The sequence below is a fragment of the Lagopus muta genome, chromosome 7, assembly GCF_023343835.1.
Source record: "Lagopus muta isolate bLagMut1 chromosome 7, bLagMut1 primary, whole genome shotgun sequence".
NCBI classification, from domain to species: domain Eukaryota; kingdom Metazoa; phylum Chordata; class Aves; order Galliformes; family Phasianidae; genus Lagopus; species Lagopus muta.
The window spans coordinates 20,085,603-20,108,900 of NC_064439.1; the positions used below are offsets into that span (position 1 = coordinate 20,085,603).

General features: G+C 41.7%; 1 protein-coding gene across 3 annotated transcripts; it reads right to left on the minus strand.

Moving 5' to 3' along the window:
* Window positions 1-623: 623 nt before the first annotated feature.
* Window positions 624-22,849, minus strand: PTER (phosphotriesterase related). 3 transcript variants are annotated; one of them, XM_048951167.1, is made up of 6 exons: window positions 22,651-22,849; window positions 13,065-13,543; window positions 9,955-10,220; window positions 8,012-8,095; window positions 6,394-6,534; window positions 624-2,854 (listed from the first exon to the last, which is right to left on the minus strand). In XM_048951167.1, exons 2-6 carry the CDS (start codon window positions 13,494-13,496, stop codon window positions 2,644-2,646), a joined length of 1,134 nt encoding a protein of 377 aa, XP_048807124.1. In that variant the 5' UTR covers window positions 13,497-13,543; window positions 22,651-22,849; the 3' UTR covers window positions 624-2,643. The 3 variants fall into 3 exon arrangements, with proteins under 3 accessions (XP_048807124.1, XP_048807123.1, XP_048807125.1); XM_048951166.1 differs by having other exon boundaries at window positions 13,065-13,506; window positions 22,651-22,847; XM_048951168.1 differs by lacking the exon at window positions 8,012-8,095 and having other exon boundaries at window positions 13,065-13,506; window positions 22,651-22,842.
* Window positions 22,850-23,298: the final 449 nt, after the last annotated feature.

A 23,298-nucleotide genomic window follows, 5' to 3' on the forward strand; every position in this document is an offset into this window, starting at 1 on the left:
AACACTTTTTTTTCCTGAAAAATTGAACAGCTGTCAAACTATTATATTGGACCAAATCCCTGATTGCACTGAAGCCAATGGCAAAACTCCCATTGATGTTAGTGGAAAGAGGATTTGGCTGTTAGTTTGTAAACATGTGTAAATATATATTTAGCCAATGTTACAGGCCCATTCCTGATGGTTAGTTGTGTAACTATTTAGGCCTAGAGTCCACATCCTCAGATCCAGGTCACATGTATTCTTTGCAGAAACTAGTCTTCATTAGTCCTTTAGCACTTAGTCTGTACTTGGCTACTATTTTTAATAAAACAGTGATGACTTAACATACTGCAGGTGTTCAACTAGGATTTTGTAGGAATGGGCCAACACTTAATTGTCTTCAGTGTCTCATCTCACTGAAGTTGGTGGGATCGTTCCCACAAAGGAAGAGTGGGAGATGAAATGTAGGAGAAAATGTTGGGACGCAGGCCTTCTCCATGGTACTTAGCTATCAGTTTGTAGTAAGCTGTGCCTGAGATGGACACAGATAAGTATATTACCAAAAATGAAAACACATATGCAAAGAAAGAAGCAGATACTTACATGCAAGAGAGTGTATTAAAACCTATTTTTCTCATTCATATATATATATATATATATATATATAAAGATATATATATCTAAAGTCTCAAAGAAAGAAGTTTAATACGTACAAAAGATTAATAGCTTGGAGAATTAAACTAAGCACAGATACTATGAGTTACATAGTTATAAAAATGCTTTAAAATCAGTCATACCAGGAATAGCCACAGAATACTTCTGTTCTGAAAATAATTTATTATTCGCTTTGTTTGGGGGACGGGAGGCTATCTATTTCTCTCAGTTAAATCTTGCAAATTTCCATCTAAAAACGTTACTGAGATTATTAACTAGCTCCTTAGCACAGCTGGTTATGTTATTCTTAGCAATTTGGCAAATTCAAGGTAAAATTTGTGAAAATCATTGAAGAGTAATAGAGGCAATCCCTAGCATTTCAATGTCATGCCATTTGCCATAAGCAACCTTGTCTAATCCGCTAAGGGTATGAACTCAGATTTCTCTGCAGTAAGACGCCCAAAGTGTCTGCCATTGAGATAAATAGCTCTCCAGTGCTGAGTCCTCAGTGAAGGTGATGAAGATTTGAAGAATGTCTCTAAAAAGCCTCGTTTGAATGAGTGAAGCTTTTAGAAAGAGCATAGTTCTCGTTCTGTTCCTGGTTTGAGTTGTCAAAAAATAGGCTGAGATGGTCCAGGCAGAGAGGATGGCTGGCCTCATTCATCTAGGTGTTACAGAGGGACAGTGAGTTGCAGACTGCTTGTGTATTGTCTCATCAGATCGGTTACACTTTCGGGCTACAACACAGCACTGAGCTGTGTGTAGTGGCAGGGATCACTCCTGAGCTGTGTGTGTACATGGCGGGGATCACTCCTGGTTTCCTACTACTACGTCACGCATTGCAGTGGCAGATGTGTAGCTGACTTCTTGTCTGTTCAATCCAAAATTGCTTTTATCACTCAGCGCACTGCCAGCAGTGCAGCGGGAGGTTGTCTGTGTCAAGCAGTAATGTAACAAGCTAGAAATCATTTGCAACTAGCAATGCATATTTACTGAGGTATTTATGGGACAAACTTCAGCACCACAAGACATATTAGGTGAAATCTGAAGAAGCTTTTGAAATCAGGCTACCATTACTACTGGGTAAGACCTTTCTTCTGGGTAAATCGCTTGGTAAAAGATAGACAAGAGGAAACAACACACTTTATGTGAAAATCACATATAAGGCAAACATTTATTCCTTTTTCATCATATCTTGATATACTGATTTGTAAAGACTTATATCACAATCTTTGTTATAACTATTGCAACTCATTAAAACCATATTATGTAATATATTTTGACTTTTGGTGTTGCATCCTTACAAAAAGCCGATGGTCTGAATGCACTTACATGTGATCATTGGGAGATTCCACGAATTCCAGATGACAAATTAAAAAAGAAATCCGTAACACGACTACATACAGGAGTCTACAAATTGCTTTATTAAAAAATAGTATTTGTCATGTATTTTTTCTGCCAGTTTCAGTTAGAAATCAGTACATGGTTCAATGAGAAAGAAGCAGCGTCTTTTTAGAATTATTTGAAATTTTGCCCTCTGTTCTCTTTGGAAGTGATTTAAAAGTGACAGACCTTCTATCATTTAAATAGTGCTTAATAAAGGGATAATTAGCAGATTATCAATATTACACGAATTAAAATCACACCCTGGAGAAGGGGAATTTAATTGAAAACTGTAATTTCTTTCAAAGCTCAGATGATGCTTCTTCAAAAATATTTTTGGAGAATGTAATAATAATATGAGATTACTCTTTGGTAACAATTATTTTAATACACTGAAAAGATTTTGCATATCCAGCAAATCATTCATGAATGGACTTTTAGAAGGGAGGAAATACAGAGAAAATAAGTAATTTTGGTGGTCTAATTAAGAAGTCATGATCAGGTTGTTCATAGCACTAATACCTTCTGGATCTCTGAAAAGAAGCACGTATTTAAATGGCTGCTCTCCTAAATCAATCTGAATTGCACCAATCTTCCCTATAAGGCAGGGATATTAATTCACTACTCTTACTTAAAAGTCAACCACCGCTTTGGATTTTCTATCAGTATTTTATCAATTTTATCCTGGGATATGCCTCTAATCAGCATTTTAGGAACAATGTTTTTGAGGATATGTGAATATCCGTGACCTCCGTATTTCATCAACCTATTCTTTGTGTGCACATCATGAGCCATCAGAATTCTGTCTTCGTAGCCTTCATCGATCAGCATACGAATCCTGCAAAAGCAAAAAGCATAGCTCTCACTGACAGGTCCTCAACACAGGACTCGTCAGTATTTAAACTTCTTACATCTTTGTACTCCTACATTGCATTATGACTATTTTTAGGTACTGAAAAGACACTTTCCTTATATTTATTTCAAATTTAAAACATTTATTATATTGAATTGAAAAAACTCCACTCCTCCACGCATCTCAAAGTGGAGAAGGAAGACTCTTCCCAGTTGGCACAGCTTTGGATTTCTGACCTCACTGAGCCTGTGGAGGTATTCAAGAATGTCACTCTCACAAAGCACGGGGCGTGGTTTTTATTTGTACAAGTAAGAAGTTCTCAGAAAAGCTCCTTTTCAGCATGATCAGTTCATGGGGTTAGCTGTTGCTGCTGACACAACGCTAGTTGTAGTTAATAGCCATTAAGGACCTGACTGGTTGTGCTCAATTGCTTTCACATTGTCAGTTAATTCTCATCTAGAATAACCAGGTTGATAAAAATTCTGAATTGTCGACATCATATTCCACATAGTTATCAATCAAACATGTTTCAAATACGCTCATTAGATTAGATAAACAAGACGAGCATTGTAAAGTGCTGGCATGTGCCAGCAAGTAACAGGAGTTAATGCAGCAGCCCAGCTGAAAGACTCGGCAAACTGACAAACTTGACTCAAAGACTTCTGGCCATTGCTTTGTGGCAAGCCTGCTACAAGGAGGCCTTCTGTTCCTCATTTCACTCTGGGAACCCCAATCCCTTGCTACACTCAGTTTTTAGAACTTATTCTGTAGGAATCCAAACTTCTGCACTGCATGACTTTACACCCGTAAGCTTCTGTTTTTCGCTTGCATTAGTAGCAGGCCACAGCATTAAAGTGGCAGAGGCAGATAGACTGGACTATTTCTCACTGAGCCACCTAATTCCATCATATTCCAGCACTGTGAAATTCTAATTTTCACCTTCTTGACTGTACTTTGATCAGCAAGAAAGCAAACTCTAGTTCTGTAAGTAGCCACACCATATCTGGAAACCCTTACTGTCAGTTTTTATTACAATTACTTACGAGAAAATACATCTAGCATGACCTAATTAATATGGGCACAGTAGGAAAAAGTCAAGTGTGACAGAGCTTGGTAAGAAAATATCTTTCACAAGAACAATATAAATAGTATGTATATTGTAGGATTACAATGTCACCAGTTGTATGGGAACTGCTGAGTCACGGCCTGAACCTCTGATGGATCACCTGAGGCGAGCACTGAGTCAGCCATGGAGCACAGCTGAAGGCAATTCTCCTGTGCTGCTGGAATGGGGGGAGCCCAGCTCCACCCCTCCCAGACCTATTTAAGAGCTGGCTACTGGGGGGCAAGGAGCTCTTCTGGAGATCTGCTCTGCTGGAGTTTTGTGAGTGAGCCCAGGAAAGGGGTAAGCTTTCTATCTTTTCTGTTTTTATTATCGTTATCTGCTTTGCAAAACTCTCTTGTTTATTTTGTAATTATGACGTCTTAATATTCATTGATTATACACCAGTATTTTCTTGATCCTGAAACACAGAAACCACAAATTAATCAGAGAATAAGAGCAACAATACTGGAGGGCTGTGTACATTCTTGGATGATTAAACATCCTCTTAAGATCATCTTCTTCCACAGCTGGACTCATTTTGTGGTTTGGGGAGGCATAGGGTCCTTTACATTCCATATCTGAAGCTTGCTCATTCCTCTGAGTTCAGTTGGTACTTGCTGCTGACTCAGGGAAAGCTGCCCTTGCAAAAATTCAGTTTTTTACTTGCCCTGGCAGTAGATTGCAGCATAAATGAGTTAAGTACAAACAAACTCTGTTTGAGTGGATATTGTCTGACCACAGAAGCTTACCTATATTTTGAATAGATAAGATCTGAACAAACTTTTTTCCATTTAGTTTGGTCAAAATTTGTTCCACTGACACACTTGAAGACCATTTTGATTGCCACCTCTCTAGCATTGCTTGACCAAACAAACAAACAAAAAAACCACCCAAAACCAGAAACCCACAAAAAACCCCCCCAGCAACTCAGGAAGATTGCCACTGTCATTAAATGCCCAGTGTGGCTGCACCAAAAGCTTAGCAAAACCCACCTAACAGCACTCCTAACTTGAATGCAGGTTTTTGCATCATACAAGAGAAAACAAACTTTCAGTATTTTCTGCCTATGAGCAGTGCTGCAATGAACACTCAGCTGTCAGAGAGTTTAAGGAGAGATGCTGGTGGCTAAGGACTCATGGATGGAATGAAAACTTTGCTAAACAAACACTTATTAATCAAGGCATAGTCCATCCTTCTACACATTCTCTTCCCAGTACCTCTATGCATGTTGACCAACTGTGGCACAGGAGAGAGGAGCAACACATTCACATTCTCAGTGTGAAAACTGCAGACTCATTCCAACCCTTCAGAACACTGAGCACAAGACAGAGTTCTGTTAGAGAAAGGATACCCAGTGTGAAAAGCAGCAGCAAACGCTTGGCAGTAAGTGGAACTGTAACTACAACAGCCTTAAAACAGATGTTTCACAGCTAATCTGATGGTGAATGGCAGAAAAACAAGATCTCAAGTGCAGGTGAAAGCAAGCAAGCTACTTCATTGGTGATCAAGAACCTTACAGGCTTTCTCATGAAAGAGAAATGAAGAATTACTTCTGATTCTGAAAGTGGAAAAGACGTAAGAGAGGCTGGCATCCCACCCCTCAGAAACCTGTCACTTGACTACACATAAACACTGAAAATGAACAGCAAAGGAGGATGGCATATCTGGACAGAGAGAATGGAGCAGTGCTTCGTGTTAGCAGTGCACAGCAGACCTGTCTGCAGCTGAGCCGGCACTGCATGCACTGTGGAAACGGGGAAGAGGGATCCTGCCAGTAGGGCCAGTATTTTCACATTGTGAATGTGAAGAGAACGGCAGCTCTGAAGAGACAGGAACCTCATCCTTCCAAAGCAGGAAAGGACAAAGCAAACAGGGAAGATAAATGATAAAAAGTGTGGATGACCAAGCGTGGTTTTCAGGATGGAAAAAGGGAATCAAATCCACACAAGACAACCAATGAGTTTTGCTCACTTGTGAGAAGTCATTACAGGCTCAGACATTGCTTGGTAGTGACACTGGGCTTCAAACCAAAGTCAAATCTTAACACATATCCTGTATATCCAGACTTCCCTTTTATAATTTGACAGCCTATATACATCCAGTAAATGATAAAATTAAACAAAATCAGCATGGAATTAGGACAGAGAATGAAGTTAAAGCAGCTTTTGATCTTTTTCTCAAGTTATACTCCACGACTCTCTGACGCCACGTTTTCCTTTGCAGATAGAAGAAATTATACATGGTGCCCTAAAGAAGTGACAGCAGCAAAAAAAAAAAAAAAAAATCCATTAATTTAGTATGAGAAAATGCAATTTTGAACTGTAAGCAGAACTGCTCTGTGATACCCTTTAAGATGTACAACAATAATATTAATTTGTCAGTGGCAATGCTATTGCTTAAACCACACTAAAGCAAGTACCTTGCAATTCTGTCATTGTCACTTGGCATGTCGATGTCAGGTTGCAAGTGGTAATAGATAAATTCTGTACCAAATAGGTCATACTCCAAGTAGCATCCAAGTTTTGCAAATTCCAGAAGTTTCTTTGTATCAAATATGGTCCTGCAGAACACACAGAACAAAATGTCAGCACTGTAAAAGGGGGAAAAAAACCACTAATGGTAGGATGGTGATATATATTGTGACTTCCTACTTGTAAGGAACAAAATCAATGTAAGATGTTGAAAAACAGAACTCATGTTTGACACATGCAACATAACATGACACAGCATTGTCTTTCTTTCAATCATGCATTAAATGCAGATGAAGCAAAAGCAACTCTTCCCCCATGATATAATAAAAACATTTATAATCATCTTTAAATGGAAGCAGAAAGGTTACTTACTTTTAATATCACTAAACTACTAAATAGACAATCAAACAAGGAAGGACATTTAAGGAGGAGGTTAACTCAGTGACATTTAAAAAAAAGACAATGGATTGCTTACATAAGACAGATTTACTTTCCCAGAAGAGTTACAGGAGACAGATACATCCAGGGCTTGTTTCATCCATCAAGCACTGTTAATACGTAACTTTGTCTTTAGTTTCCATAATGTACAGTGATGTCTCCAGACTGTCACTGGAAATGCAATATATCACAGTCTGCCCTGGGATGTGGCCAGAACACCTTAAGGAAATGCTCTTATGAAAATATATAATGGGTCTGCAAGTAGCTGAGGTATGGCTTTTGCATCAGATTTGAAAAGTGAAGGAAGAAAGCTACGAAAATCCATCACTCATTTGGAAAAGAAGAATAACTCTACAGCTCTGTGGTTTTTTTTTTTCTCTGAAACATTTTTACCAAAAATATAAACTATGCAAATGAAAAACAAGAATAACAAGAAAACCCACTATCCAACCCTCAAATGTAAACCTTTTAACCCATGTAAATTTATTCTTATAACCATTACACATCTTTTGCATCTAGGGAGAAAATAGCTTTCCACCAGTGCAACACAGTTAACCAGAATGGCAGTAGTTCTGTTCTCTTATTGCTGATATTCACGTCATAATTTTATCCTGTACAATTACATCACAGTCTGCCACTATGGAAATGCTTGACGTCACAAATTCAATATATTATGACTTAACAGGATCAAGGAGGAGGAACAGACGAGAGAGAACCCTTGCTGAGAGAAGCCTGCCATCAGTAGGAGTCTAAGACTTGCCAAGTAAAAGTAACTGAAAGTGTTATTTCAAAATAAGTGTTACAGTTTACAAAGACTGAAACTACATGTGTTTTCAAGATGCAGAGCAAGCACGTGGGTTATTCTAGATCCAATCACAATCAGCTTGGACAGTAGCCAAGAGCACCTATGCCTGTGCAGTGACCCTATGTGTTTTTGAAAACAAAAACTAATCAGGGAAATAATAAAGAAAACCAACAAAACACTCCACCAACAACATATTTCAAAATCACAGCCAGAACAACAGGTTTTGGAAACTACACTTAGCATAGTGATTTTGCAAGTTCTGTCCCACCAAAGAGCAGGAGAGCTTGATTTCTCTAGCCCCTGGGTCCCCTTGGAGGCCTCACTGATGCAGCAGCAGCAGCTCCCAGTTCCAGTGGCTGGTCCGTGTGCTGGGTGTAGGTGTTGGGGCAGCATGGCCCTGAGCTGTCCTGAATGCAAGGAAAATGAGATGGGATGCAGGTCCTGCAGGCTGGACTTCATCTGTAAGTCACCTAAAGGACACCCACCAAGACACGTTCAGACCAACATTCCCAACAGCTGCTGTGAGTCTTTGAACAGAAGTTCCTGAAGCAATGGATGCTGATCTCTACCAAGATCCTTTACAACCTTAATCCCCGTTAAGGGATTGGATTCAGTAGCCAAGATTCAGGAGCTTTTGCTTCCTAGCCTTCACGTGCACTGTATTTCCAAGATGGACACTTGCTACCTTTTGTTCTAAGATGCTAAATGGCAAAATGGTGGCCTGCATTTTAGTTTTAGCATTTGACTGTAAATCCACCTGAAAACTGCCCCTCTGCATATGTCAAAAGCTGGCATGAAATATGGAGCTATGTACAAATTCATCTCACACTGAAGGGGCTGGGATGCTCCCAGATGGATTCTTCTCAGTGAAAGAGACCTAAAATGTTAAACGCACATTGCAAAGCCAAACTTCACAGCAGTTTAGAGCCTGTGTTACAGCAACTGCCAACCTGAATGTGTGAAAATAACGATAGAAGAAAGACAGAATAAGGAAATGCCATATTGCTTATCAGTGGTTGTAAGAGAAACTGCACCTCTGCCTTGACTGTTTTCCTGCTTATGTTGCTTATTTTTTCCACCAATAAATCACTGAATCCAGTGACTTACAACAGTGTATAAAGGCAAAAAACCAGAACTGACGTTGATGTTGTAGCAAAAATGGGTCCGTAAGTACTGACGCTGCAGCCTGCTCAGTCATCTTTCACAAAAACATTTAAGCCATCAGTTTTTCTTAAGAACTGAGAAGACAAAAAAGAGCTATGCATACAATGAAATTCAGGCAAATACATAAGGAAAGGCCGTATCATTTCTGTATCATAGAATATAAGTAAAATTTCATGACACTGAATATTATGCTCCTAAAACCCCCATATAAAACACCGAGCTCTGTACAAAACTTGCAGCGTGATTTGTAAGCTCATAAAACCCATAATGATTAGAAATTTGGAGATCAGAGCTCTTGCCTGCATTACATTTATATTGAGGACAAACAATCCAATTGCTGATAGTCATATGACCACATTATTCAACAACTGTCCAAACTAATCAATGCTCGGACTTTTTCCAACTCATCACGAGTCACACAAGATCACACGAAAGTGATTTGTTAATAGAGAATGTGTTTCTAAATTGGAGTGAGAAAAGCACCTGGTTCTTTCACACATCTGATGTAGGGCTTCAGACTTTTATTCTCAAGGAAAGTAGAAGTTAGCTCTGTGGTCTAAGGTAAGGATCATCCAAAATCCAACAGTTTTCATTTTAAGTAGTATTTCTTCTGTCTGATAGCAGAATTGAAAAGTTCCAGCTTTGATTCAGAATCCACCCAAATCACTGAGTGTTCCATTAGCATCAGTGGCCCACTTTCCAAAACGCTGGAATCCCAGCAGCCCTCACCACATCTGGGAAAGCCACTCAACATCCAGTTCTCATGATTTGTACAGGCAGGTGAATTCACCAAATCTTCTTTAAGGAATAAAAAAATGCAAAATGCAGCTACAGTTATTCCTAATCTTGCATCTTCTGAAGGAGTGTTTAAAATTCGTGGGTGTTTTTATCAATATGAACCTAAGAGCTGATCCTGATCAAAGTGCTGGAAGCCGATCAGGCTTTATATAAAGAGTTACATATTCAAAGTCAGTAAACACAAAAATATATTTTATGTCATGATATCAGAGCACAATAAAAAATAGTTTTTTGCAGAGCTGTTCCCCAGAATTCCACGAGTTGTGGAAGCACGGCCAGAAGGAGAGCTGAGCAGCCCGCTTACCTGTCGAGGTGAGACATGACTGTTTTGGAAGTGTCAGCCCCGGCTTCCTGCAGGATGCGAACTATCTGGAAGGGTGCATCGCTGTGCCTGCCAGGGTGGATGATGATGGGGCACCCGATCTGTGCCTGTGCGTGTGCAGCCGCCTGCAGCACCCTGCGCTCGCTTGCAGTCATGGGCCAGGAGCAGCCGATCTCTCCCACCACACCGCACCTGATGTCAGTCCCATCTGCTCCGTGGAGGATCTCATCAACAATGATGCCTGTGAGCTGAGGATTGGGGAAATGAAGCTTTTTGTTAGCAGTGCCATTTTTATTAAAGAAGCATCAAACGTGTCTTATGGACACTGTGCAAGCTCTACTACCGAGGTCCTTTTGGACTTATTTAACAGTTGGGTGTGTGAAAATGCTGCAGTTAAAATCTCGTTTCTGCCAACTAACATTAACCTAGCCATTAACTAAGACCAAAATAAACAGAGAAGGAAATCAATATAACAGTATCCACAATTAAGAACATTTCTCCCTCAAATGTCCGGTTTGTAGGGAAAGCTGGTTCACACACAATTTGAGTACTGATTTAAGTTGGTAGGTCCAGAAACAAGTCCTGCTAAACCGGGGCTCAGCAAAAAAGGAATTCTTGTTATTCAGACAGGAAAGGAAGAAAGTCTGGCAAAGATTCCAGGCCACACGACCCAAAAGTCAAGTTTAAGGCAAATCCTGCTCTTTGGAATGCAAATGTAAAACTACAATAACTCAACTGATGCCAGAACTACAAGCAGAAATCTCAGCTGAGCATATGCCCAACCCTCCGTGCTATGATCACACACCTTCTGCTTCACGTATAACCAACCTACCAAACATTTCTACAGACAACCAGACAGGGAATTCACTTTTTTCACTTCTCTCCTGAGATCAACTCAAAGAACATTGCTCCTGCATCAGTAATACTCTCATTTCACTAAACACCTGTCAACGGTTTATGGGCTGGTCCGGCCCAGTTCCGTGACCAGCAGGGCGGAGGGATCTGCGGATCCACGCCTCTGGGAAAGGGGAAGCAGGGGACCCCAAAATACTTGAAAACAACAGCACTGATCTGAGGTGGAACAAATGATTTTACTAAATATAGTATTAGTAAAATACAATGAGAGAGAGAGAGAGAGAGAGAGAGTCTGTTTGAATTGTATAGACCTCACCACAGTGCTGGGGTGAGAAGTGCAGTCCAGCTGAGTGACTGAAGTACAGACGGCGAAGCGCAGGCGGCGAAGCGCAGATAGCGAAGCGCAGACAGCGAAGAGCAGGCGAAGAAGAAGGATCAGGTGACCTTGCTTGGAGTTATATCCCCTTGCTGACCGCAAAGTCTCCTGGGGAAAAGTAGTTCTTCTCCGACGGACGAACATTCGGCAGATATCAAACCCCACCCCCAGTGCATTACATGATGTTATGGTGTGGAATACTGATGACCAAAAATCATAAAACCATGACAACACCTCTGAACTCACAAACACCTACATATCTCCCTCATTCAGCTAAGGCTAGCAAAAAAAACCCCTCAAATTATCTTTGCCTAATCAGAAAACACATCATTAAGTCAAATTAGTCTTATCACAGAATACTGTACAATTCTTTGTTAGTAACCATAAGGGCTGCTCTAAAAGTAATGTCTCCTATTTTATGATGCTGACCCAGAACATCAGATGCGGATGTTGGTGGTACAGCAGCAGAGGTGGAACCTTGCCTCCAGTATTCTGTTACATGTTGTTGCCATGTGACAGATGGCAGCAGAGGGGCAGTCTGACAAAACAGTGTCTGACATGAAAGTGTGGATGAAGCAAAGGTGTGTGAATTCCTCCATGCGGAAAAAAATCGCATTCAGTGACATTCATTGATGCTTGCTGAATGTTTATGGAGATCAAAAAGTGGATGTGAGCTGAGTGAGCCGATGGGCGATGCGTTTCAGTGGTGACAGTGACACTGGGTCACCTCTGCTAGTTACAAGCATAGCATGCAGGGAGATTCCTGCTAAATACGCGGAGCTAATGGTGGTGACCATGCTGAAAAAGTGTTTTGTAGCTGAGGATTTGCTCTGTCAAATAGTTTCACTGCGCTCTTTGTTGTAGTTTCCATGGAAATAAACAGGAGGCATTACTTCTGGAGCAATGTATATAATTGTATTTTGGACTGGATTCAGTATTGATGAACTGCTGACTACAGGACACCTGCTCAGTCCATCAAATACTGAAGGGAAACCTGTGCCCATCTATTTGTACCAAATTCTAAATGTTTAGGAAAAGCACTATCCTACAGCTTGTTCCACTTCTGTCCACTGAGGTTTACAGTACTATATCACATTACACCTGCTGAGGTTTTAAACACTTATTTTTAAAATGAATTTGACTCATTTGTAAACTGTGATAGATTAAAAAAACAACTTTTCTCAGCTCTACTCATTCACATTCACAGCCTCCTGCCTTGGAGAGTTCCCTCCCTTCTTCTCCCTATCATCACATTTTCTTAATAAAAGATGAATGAATATTTATTATTGTAGAAATATCTGGGGATCTCAGTCATTATTAACACATTGTCTTGGGCACCGTGCAAACAACAGGATTTAGATTCTGCCCTGAAAAGCCTGCAAAACAGTACAGAAGAGAGAAATAACTGGCAGCTTGAGCAGAGTGATGATTTACAACTGTCCTATAAATACTGCTGTTATTTATGCTTTTTACAAGAATTCTGCGTGATCTAATTGGGAAGTAATTACCAGGGAAACAGACAAATGAGGAAGAAGAGATATGCTTCTTCCCTAAATAATTGTAAAAAGGATAATTGGTGTTGTACCAGATGCCTGCATGAAATATTTTATTTTCCTTTTGCTGCTGCGTTATAACTCTCTGAGAGAAAACACAGCTTAAGCACTGGAAATGCTGACAGATAATCCCAGTACACACCAGTAGGGCTGGGCCAACTATTACACAAAAGCAGGAACACTGTTCTCAAGTTTTGCAAATTAAGAACTTAAGGATTTCACCCATTTTGTTTGAAGTTCTCTCCATCTTTGACACATCCAGAGATGATTCGCAGCAGAGAGGCCCCCAAGAAATGCTTAAGACTTACCTGCTCCACTGTCATAGCCTGCGTTTGAGAAGAGTGTGTGGAACCCACGTAAAACCCGGCCCCAGCAATAACATGGACTCCAGTTTCTTCAGCGAGTTTCTTCAAAGTCTTCATATCCCGACGGATTCCCATGGTCGTGTTCTCCACAATAGTTCCACCGCCTGCTGCTTTAAAATGCAGCAGCTCCTCCCTCACAGCATCCATCTCCTGACACAGAAGAAGGTTGTCTTTATGGCTGTAGGGATTCTGCTTGATCCAAAACAAGTTCTTCATCTTGATGGGCCCCTCAGACAAAGGCTCCTGGCCTGGTGAAGGTGGACAGAAGAAGCTGCTGTAGTCCATGGACAAGTGTTCATGTGTCAACGTACAGCCGAGCTGCTCCGGCTCCACCAGGCCCAGCACAGTTTGTGCCTTTCCACTCAAGGAAGACATTTTTCTTCAGCTATTGTAACGGGAAAAAAAATCAGATTTGAAAAACTCTGGGAAGAAGAAAGGAAACAAAACATTTTAGAAAATGCAAAAGCATTTCTTAGAAGATTTCTGAATTCTCACTTACACACATAGCTACACATCCAGTGTGCCTGAATGGTTTCAAGATGGTTTCAGCAGAACAATCAATACAAAAACCAAAGCACTTATGTTATCCAGTTACAACTGTGCCAGTACCCTAACACTATAGAAATATCACATTACAGTAAAAGGAAATCATCATCATCATTTATTGCACAGTAGTTGGTACAACATTAAGATAAATGCTTCCTATTTAATAACAACCTCTGCATGTTCATTTTAGATTCTCCACTCTTTAGCAGCTGTCAAATTTTGTCATCTTGAATTTTGTCAGCTTGAGCCACCAGATGAACACACTTTGCATCCAAACTGAGTATTCCTGACTGGTACCTTCACTCCGAGTGTCCTCCAAGACACGCTTTCCCCTTCCCACATTGAGGAGCCTCGTGTGCTCCAGCACAAGGAACGCAGGGAGGGGGGCCAAGTGCTCACTCTCTAAGCATGGGCTGAGTCCTGCCAGCCCTGCTTGCCTAGCCCCAGGGCAGCTCCTCCAAGCAACAACAGACATGGAAAACCCAACCTGACCCCATCCAGCTGGGCAGAAATTCCAGCGTGCTTCCAAAATGCTTTTTCCATCAGCTTCCTTGACCAAGTATTTTACCAGTTAAGAACAGACTAACATTTAATTTACATGGCTCAGCCTCGGTGCTGAGCTTTTTTTCCTTATCTTTAACATAAATGAAACCACGTTATTTTTCAAAACTTCAAATGAACGGTGACAAAGACATACCTGTAGGCTACCATCTACAATTGGCTCACGTCACAGACATCTGCTCGGTGGAAGTTTAGTCTGGACCTCTACAGGTTAGAATTAGCTGCTCCATTGGGATTTGGGGGTATTTTTCTTCTTTTGGGGGTGGGGGTGCTCTTTTTAGTTTATGTGCCATATTAACATTAAACACAGCTGACTACTCAGCTCATGTTAGATCTTCCTGATGCTAGCTGCAAAGGCTGGAGGATATGTAGTTACAATCCCTAGTCAACCAAAATCAGCAGTTATGAAACAAAATACATGTTTAATCATGTCCAGAGGACAGGACTAACTAGAGCATGCATTATTGATTAAAGAGAGAGGTCTTTCCCATTTCTGTCTCCCTTCAGTGAATAATATCACAAACATGGATTTGCCACTGGTGAAGCCCTCAGAAGACGTTTTCCTTTTAACTGCTAATGTTAATCTACCAGGATGACAGAAAGCTGAAATCTGAAGGGCACTCGAGTCTGCATATCAAAGGGCAGTAGAACACCTATAGTTCTTCGGGGATACTTTCTTTTCATAAGCAAGACTCACTGTCAGAGCACACTTGTCTCAATGACCTGTAGAAGGCAGACGTCACCTGTCGAGTTAAGTCAGCACTGCTGGCGGTTCCTTTACCTGAGAACTCGGACACCCATAAGAAAAAGACTGACTGACCGTACTTCGTGCTCTCTGTGTAAGGAGCCGTGTGTGATAATTCCATTTAGGAAGAACTGTTCTTTTATGAATTTCATTTGTAGACTGGTGCACTGACTTGTTTGAGAAGGCAGAATAATAATTATTCTCATAGAACAGGCTGTTGGCTGACTAATAGAATGATTTATTTTTTGCCAAACAAATTATGAAGTGCATGATTTCAGAAAATATTATTCTTGAGCAAACACTTAAAACCAAAATACCTGTCTTAGTCAGAAACTGCTGCTAACTGCAATTCAATTAAGTTACCCAGCCATTAATTGCATTCTGGAATAAAGCGATGCTCTATAGAGCAGCCCACTATTCTGGAGGAAGTTCAATGATCTGAGTCATTCTTATGCACACAGCAAAGAGTCTATATGGTAACTGTACTCTTACTTTTTTCTTTTTTTTTCATTAACCACCAATGCTCTGGTGTGCAGAAGGACCCCAGCAACACAAAAAGTGATATCCCATTGTGGTAGGAACCCAGCAGCACAGTGATACCCACTCTGTATTGCAGAAGTATTTTTTTCACTATGTTCATTCACGGATGATTTTCAAATCAGTGTATTAAGTTAGGAAAACAAACCTATATAAATATTTAGGTCTCTAAATATATAAGTATTGAATCTCTTTTAAAAAATCAGACACAAAATAATTACAGTCTCTTTCCTGTTAAGGAAACAGTTATTTATTCAGTTACTTGACACTTCAGAGACTCCAAATAGCCATTCTATGTGATTCAGAAGTTTTGCTCACTTTCCAATGTGTTTCATTTAAATAAAAACTTAACTTTCAACATTAGTTCCTGCCAATTCCTTTCTGATACAGGTAAATTAGACTACCCTCAATTAATCTGGCCTGAAGATTGGGAAGACCCATGGTTGTGTGAAATCTTCATACAGCCCGAGGCTGCTGTCTTCTGATTTACAACAGCAGGAAAAACCTAGAATTACCTGTTAAAGTGCCAGTATTCTCCTGTAGCAGGTATTAATCTGTTAACTTTTCGACTGGAGTTCAGATTATAGCATATCTACAATGCTTACAAAAGCACTACCTATTATTGAACCTTTTGATTGAGGCAAGTATTTTTATGACTGTAAGAAGCATCTCAAAAATGGAAAATGACACAAACAGCATTTAAAGCAGGCCTAATTTTATCTTACTGAAAAATATGATTAACATTAATGTCAGTGCGTGCTTACTAACACAATTTTAGAAAACCAACACTTCTAATAAAAAAAATATTACGAGAACTAAAGACAGCCAACAATTCATGGCTGGAATTATTCCTAAAAACACTGTCCTGTTATCTTCTCTACTGTCACTTATATAGACAGCATGCCATGAATATGCTGCAACAATACATTATTCTTGATCAGATTCGCCTAATGGAAACATAATTTAATTAGTGACTTTAGAACATTTATGTGCAAACAGCTATTAAATTGAATAACAACTGCTGCTTAATTTAAATGTGTATATGTTTCTTCAGAAAGCAACGTCCATAGCCTTTACTAATGACAGGTCTGCATTATTTTACACATAACTTTCCTCCAAAAGTTTGTTCTTTCGTACTCTTGGGGACTGAATTCATACCCTCTCATTTAGCCATCTAAAATGGTGCACATCTTCTGCAAAGTAATTGCCTAGACCGCTTTCGTAGTGGGATAGAAAACATACCCAGAGGCAATTCATGCAGCCTACTCTGTGTGTTCGAGACAGGCCGGGACAAGTTATGTTCTGTATCTGCCTCCTTCCACCAGCTACGTAGGGAGTCAAGAAACAGCTCTAGACAAGCATTTTAGGTGGCCCCATAGGAGATGTGTAGGTTCTGCCTCCTGAATCCTCACACAGGTTGAGGGGAGGAGAGAGAATGGGAGGGAAAAAAGAGGAAAGGTGCATCTCCCTATGACAACAGGGCAGCTGCCTACCTGGCCATAACAGTATTTTGGGTTTGGAAATCTCCAGTTTACACTCTGGTAGTGCCAAAGCACTGCCCCACAGACCAAGGTTCCTCTAAAATAGAAATAAATGATATTTCCTGAAAATTGCATAGTGAGATAAAAGGGAAATAGATGTAATCTTTAAGATACAATCAAATGTATTTTTCACAACAGCCTTCAAACAATGTCCTAACATCTCTGTAATAAACTCTGGACAAATCCTTACAACTCATTGTATGGTGCACAAAATACAACTCTCACCATTAGCCTACTGTTAAATACTGGTGAGGTAAATATTTTTTCTAACAGTGTTATTAAGAGAAAAGAAACTTATGGCTAAAAAGGTCACAGTACTGCATTCCTTGCTCTGGTTTTTACCACTAAATTCAATAGATGGTTTGACTGAATACTGACAGCAAGATCTTCTGCTTCTGCTTTCCCCATCTGAAATGTGCACATCAGCCACTGTGTCATTTAATGGTCTTGTAATGGGATGTCTTCCTAGGTTTGGATTAGTTGCTTCCTACAGTAATCTCATATTGCTGAAACATTATAAACGCACAGGCACGGCTCCCACATGCTAACGCTGCACTTGTTTTGATTCGGTAAGCACATTTTAATGCTGCTAGCACAGATTCTCTCCAGACTTGTATGAGAATCATTTTATTGTCATTACGTTACAATGCAAGATTACGGTGACACTAAACCCTGATTGAGGTGACAAAAAAGAATTACAAAAAATGCAAAAAAAGAGTGGCTGGTGAATAGATATTTATTATATTAAAAAAAAAATTAAACATGGCTTCTATTTAGTAACACTGGTTGCTCTGGCTGCGTGGGGAACATTGTAAGAGGGTCTTTCCCTGTATAATCAGGTAATCCTAGGAAGTGTGATACAGCAAGGTTTGCTATGTACTTATAGCTGGAGGAAACACTTTAAGCACTCAGTTCTACTGTGAGCGACCTCTACAGTGCACAGAAAGCCCGTATCAGAAATGCAGAGCATAGATGCAGTAAACTACCACAGAGGTTTATAGGGCGAAACTATTCTCCCTTTTCCCCAGCACACAAGCAAGTTTTCTAAGTTCTCTGATACATGAAAACCTGATTTGGAAATCGGATCAAAGGACCATGAAAAAATGCAGGTTTCTGGGCAAACTCTTGTCTCTTCTGCACAAACAACAGATGTGCTTCTTTGAAGGTGAAGCAGATTATTTCCATTAAAGTCCTAACCGTCCTTCCCTGATTGAATGATAAGAAGTGACATTGGTTGCTTTCTTATCCCAGACTGGAGCTATGAGACTAACAGACTTTCTGAATTTCATGCTAACTCAGAAAATAAAGCTGCAGCAGGTCATCTTATCCATCCGAGTAGAGGCAGTGCTTTCTTTATTCACTAGCTTTTTATTCTGTTGATTAAAAAACAACAACAAAAAAACAAACAAGTCTCATGACAGCTTTTCATTGCATGGCCCCTTGCTTAGTGCAGAAGTACTAAGGGAAAGGGGATGTGCAGCGCTGTCTCCCCACGCAGCTCTCAGTACAAATGCATCAGAATGACCTAATAGTACCACCCTGCAGGTAACACCGGGGCAAGCCTTAGTGTCCTAAGGATTTATGTGTTAGGAGTGATTTTGCTTACCTTGATTAAAGCCCTCTGACAGGAGGTCAACACTTCCAGCATCTCTCTCTTACAGGAGCTCTCATCTAACCCCACAAAAGCATAATTGTAGCTCTTCCCTTAATAGGGTATTTGCAGTTTCTCATCTCTGTGTGGCTATACTTTCATGGAAAAGTAAGAACCTCACCATTTCATATGTCTGTAATCTCCTGAATGGGTAGGAATTGGCCAGTGGATCCAAAAAAAAGAGATCTTTGGGGGGAAATAATCAAAAAGCATTGCCTGTCCGTTGTATTTTTTTCCTTTAAACATGTGGTTCCAGAGATGCCCAGAATAATGTGCTGACACAGCAGCCTTCAACAATCTAGCTCTGGTCCTACAGCAGTGAGAAGCACCATCTCCTTAAGAAGCCAAGGTAAAAGAAATTTCAAACACTTTTTTTTCTCTACATTTCTTACATATGATTTGAGCAACCAAAAAGTTTTTAGACAACAGAAGTAGAAATAAGACTTTGCACAATATGTGCCATGAAAAAAAGTTACAAGACTTTTAGCGAGCACAACATACTGCTGGAATGGTACCGGCAATGTCCTACAAATTAGAAGCAAAGACACTTGAGTTGTAAGAGAATTTAAACACTATTTCAACATAGGGGGAAGGCCAATATATTGATTTCTTGCCCATGGAACCTTTGAAAAATACACCTTTGGGAAAGAAACTGGGCAAGTGAGAGCAAAGCTTTTAGAACATTCACCTGGAAGGATAAGTGAACATTCTCAGTGCACACTCCTTGCACTGCTCAGCTACTGGCAGACAGGCTGACCTTCCAGCATCACGCAGTCTGAAGGGCACATTCTCACGCTATTTTGGTCTTGAATCAGACAAGCACAGAACTGATTTCTTCCTTACCATTTAATACACACACTTTTTTAAAAAATTGGTTTAAGTTCAGCTGCTGTTAATACAATAGTCTTTCATTTTACCTTATTTCTAGGCAGATACTAGATTCAAATCTGAGCATTCTCAGAGCAAAGTCACGTGGAAGTTTCTCTTCCTCAGAGATCTGAGATCAACATCCCCATAAATGTTTTTCTCATCAACTTCTCCTTTAGAAGAACTCCAGGGGATTCTGTAGTTTGGGCAGCTTCCAAAACTATTCCTGATAAAAGGTCATATAAAAATTCTGCCCCAGGATCAAGCATTACATTAATTATATTTTACATGCACGTACAGTGGTTTTAGGCCAAATATCAGGACTGAAGTCATTTTACACTGTGTAACAGTCTATGCAAACACGGGCCAAGACCTGCATGCTGATACATGTGTTTGTATTCCTAGGGCTAAAAGGAATCTTATTTGCTTCTCAAGGTGCTGGGTAACAAGCGCATGCTCTCTTGCTATGACAGTGTAATACAGGAAATAAATATGTCGCCAGTCTTCATTCCCTCCAAATTTCAGATCCGAAACTTAAGCATACAGCTAACTACCATTATTCTTATTGATTTAATTGGCTTTCTCTTTACTTAAGGTCACACATATCTCCATAGCATGGATACAAGGTTTAGTGCCTCATCTGAGATGGCAGACTGCGGCAACTTCTGTTCCAGCAGAATATAGCCCACACAGCAAAACATGAGGCAACCGAATGCTGGGGTGCAACTTAGAGCTGTCTTGTAACTCTGAGTCTGTATGCTTTATAGAGTCTGTATGCTTTGTCAGCAGTCAAAGTCAATCACAGAAACAGAATGATTTGGATTGGAAGGGACCTTTAAGATCATCTAGTTCCACACTCCTCTTACTGGCAGGGACACCTCTCAATGGACCAGATTGCTCAATGAACTCTTACTTCCACAACCTGGACTATGCGCTCACCCTCAGTTGGGTACAATATCAGAACAGCAGGAACAACTGACATGCAGAAGCTGGAAAGGTTGTCAGCTCTCCTGCATATCCTTTGGCTTTTTCGAAGTACAGTTGAATGGTCATAGTTAACAAGAACTGCACAGAGAACTGTCTTCTCTTTCTGTGTCACAGAATAACAAAGTATCTCTGCAAGAAGATACAAACTCAGTATCTGCTTTGTCCTGGAATCTTCATCCTGGAAACTACTAATTAGTTGCACTGCAAGAAATCTTTGATACCCAGTGTGAAATGAGCAACAAAGAGTGGGATCTCCACATCAAAGTTTACAGCCCTCAAGAGTTCCAGCAGTGAGACCAGAAGAACTTCTCCAGACCCATCTGAACATGCCCAGTGATAAGAAAATCTGTAGGAGTCCGATGCAAAAATCCAGCTTTATTAATTTTCATGAAATCTTAAGAAATCTTGGCTTCAGCTTGCTGAAGAATGAATGTTGTTCAATGTTTTAATTTCTGAGAGATGGAAAAAATATTTTAGATCCACATGAAGTGAAATAAGAAATAAAGTACACAGAATGTTCAGAGAAACATTCCTTTAATAAACACTCTCCGGTGCCATATGGCTGACTATATACTGATTTTGATATGTGAGGAGCAGGCTGATGTCTTCCCAAGCACAGAGGGAAGTGGTGACGCTTGCTCCTGCTCCACCGTGCATTAATTTAATAAGTTAACACTGGTCACCTATATGAAATGTAATTAAACATCTGAATGCCATTGTTGCCACCTTTGATTATTACTACAAAAATGAATGAGATGACGGTGACATGAGGGCAAATATTATGTCTGTTAAATTCCAAAACATGAGAGGCACACATAATAATAAATGACACATATGTAGTCTTTCATGTAACAATCCCGAAGTACCTGACAAAACGATACAAAACCACCTATTACAAGCATCACTTCACCCATCACCAAACAGCAGCCCCCAGCAGGAAAAAGGCAACAACCTTTAAACACTACAGAACATATTATGGCAGATAATGTTGAATAACAAACACATCCAGCATAAACCGCAGGGCAATTCTACACAGGCAAAACACTATTTTCCAAAAAAGAAGTGACCTCTGGCTAGTAGCCTGTTTCATTCAACAGCTATCACAGGCTTCCAGCACACAGAAGACGGCATTCTCAACAAGAAATGCACCTAAAAAAAAAACATTTCAGATTTCCTAGAGGTCATTTGTACTGACGATGAACTTGCTCGGCCACAAAAGTTGTGCATCTGAGCTGGTCACCAACGTGATGTACATGTTTCAGCTCAGGATCGGGCCCACCTCAGCACAGTGCCTGCTGCAGGGGCTGCCCAGCCCTGGGCACTGCTGGCTGGTGCCAAGGGAACCTTGCTGAACCTGGCACAACACGCTCCTTCCCGCTGCCCTGGCATCGCTGCAGGGCAGGAGAAATCAGGGCTTCACGGAACCGAGCTTCCTAACCGCGCTGCACCTCAGGGCACGGCAGACCCACGATGCCTGCATGGAGCTTTGCTGCCGAGCTTCGTGCACTTCAAGCATCTCAGAGGGCAGCGGGAGCTTCCAGGCAGAGCAGTACCTAGACAGTTCTGAAGGTCCGAGCTTGGGACCGAGGCACTTGTTCCCTCACAGAACTTTCCTTTGACGGGAAAGTACTGCAGACAGAGGACGCCGTCCCAATACATAGCTGGCTATGCGCGCACCAACAATAAATACCAGCTCTAATAATAGCACGTAGCGCCGCACGCAGCGCAGCGGCCTTAGCTGGCCGCGACTAGCTGATTAGTGCACAGGCGATGCTCTCCAGCCCGGTCCCGCCCGCCCTGCCTCCCGCCGCAGTTCCCCACCCGCCCCAGCACCGCCCGCCATCGGGCTGCGGCCGCGCGCGACGGGTGGGCTGTGCTCCGCCTTAGCGCTCCGACCCGGCGGGCCTGCGGTGCCGCTGCCCTCTACCGAGCGCTCAGCTCGGCCCCGCCGCCTGCCGCTCTCCCCAGCGCCGGGAGCCGCTCTCGGCCGTAACTTCGGCGAAGTTTCCCGGCCCCGCCGGCGCTTCCGCCGGCCCGACGGGAGAGGCGCCGTACCCGCCGCTCCTCAGAGCCCAGCCTCGCTCTTTCGCTCACCTCGCGGCGGGACCCTCCGCCGGCAGCACCTCGACTCCCGCGACTCCCGCCCCGCTCGGGGAGGGACTTACCCGCCGCCCCGCCGCGGCCCGGCCCCGGGGACTGCAAAGGGGGGGGAGCGGGGTGGGCGTGAGGCCGGCGGGGAGCGGGCGGCACCCCGTGGCGGGCTCTGCCGCTTCTTTCCTTGCCCGCCCCGTTCTCGGACTGCGCTGTCGTCTTTGTTGCGCTCAGGGCGACCTGCGAGCAGCCCGTGCCGCTGCCCCGCACGCTGAGCCAGCACAGAGAGCCGGCCCTGCTCCTGCCAGCGCGTGACAAATAACGGGAAGGCTGAAGAGGCGCTTCCCAGTGCTCACAAACTGGATGACAGTGGACGGTGATTCTAAGTAAAGATGTAGATGTAAAGTATGAAATGAAATCGGTCCTGACACCTAAGGTCTTACAATTTCCACCCAAGGTCTCAGAAATGTCTTATTTCCTTCCCCAAGGCCCATGACATGTGTATGGCACTATTCCTTTTTCCAGAAGGGTAAGCAGACACTGGTGACACGAGTGGCGAAGGCACTACGGACAGCAAACTCCTCCAGCCCTCACGCACACAGCTACAGCACAGCCACCCTGTGTACCGTGCAGCTGAGTTGCTACACTTGG

Coding starts and splice junctions, on each gene's coding strand:
- PTER (XM_048951167.1), bottom strand. CDS start 13,496: ATGTCTTCCTTGAGTGGAAAGGCACAAACTGTGCTGGGCCTGGTGGAG. Junction 6,535..8,011: donor GAGCTGCTGCTGCTGCATCA/GTGAGGCCTCCA, acceptor TGTGTTCTGCAG/GACCATATTTGATACAAAGA. Junction 2,855..6,393: donor GACAATGACAGAATTGCAAG/GTACTTGCTTTA, acceptor TTGCTTTTGCAG/GATTCGTATGCTGATCGATG.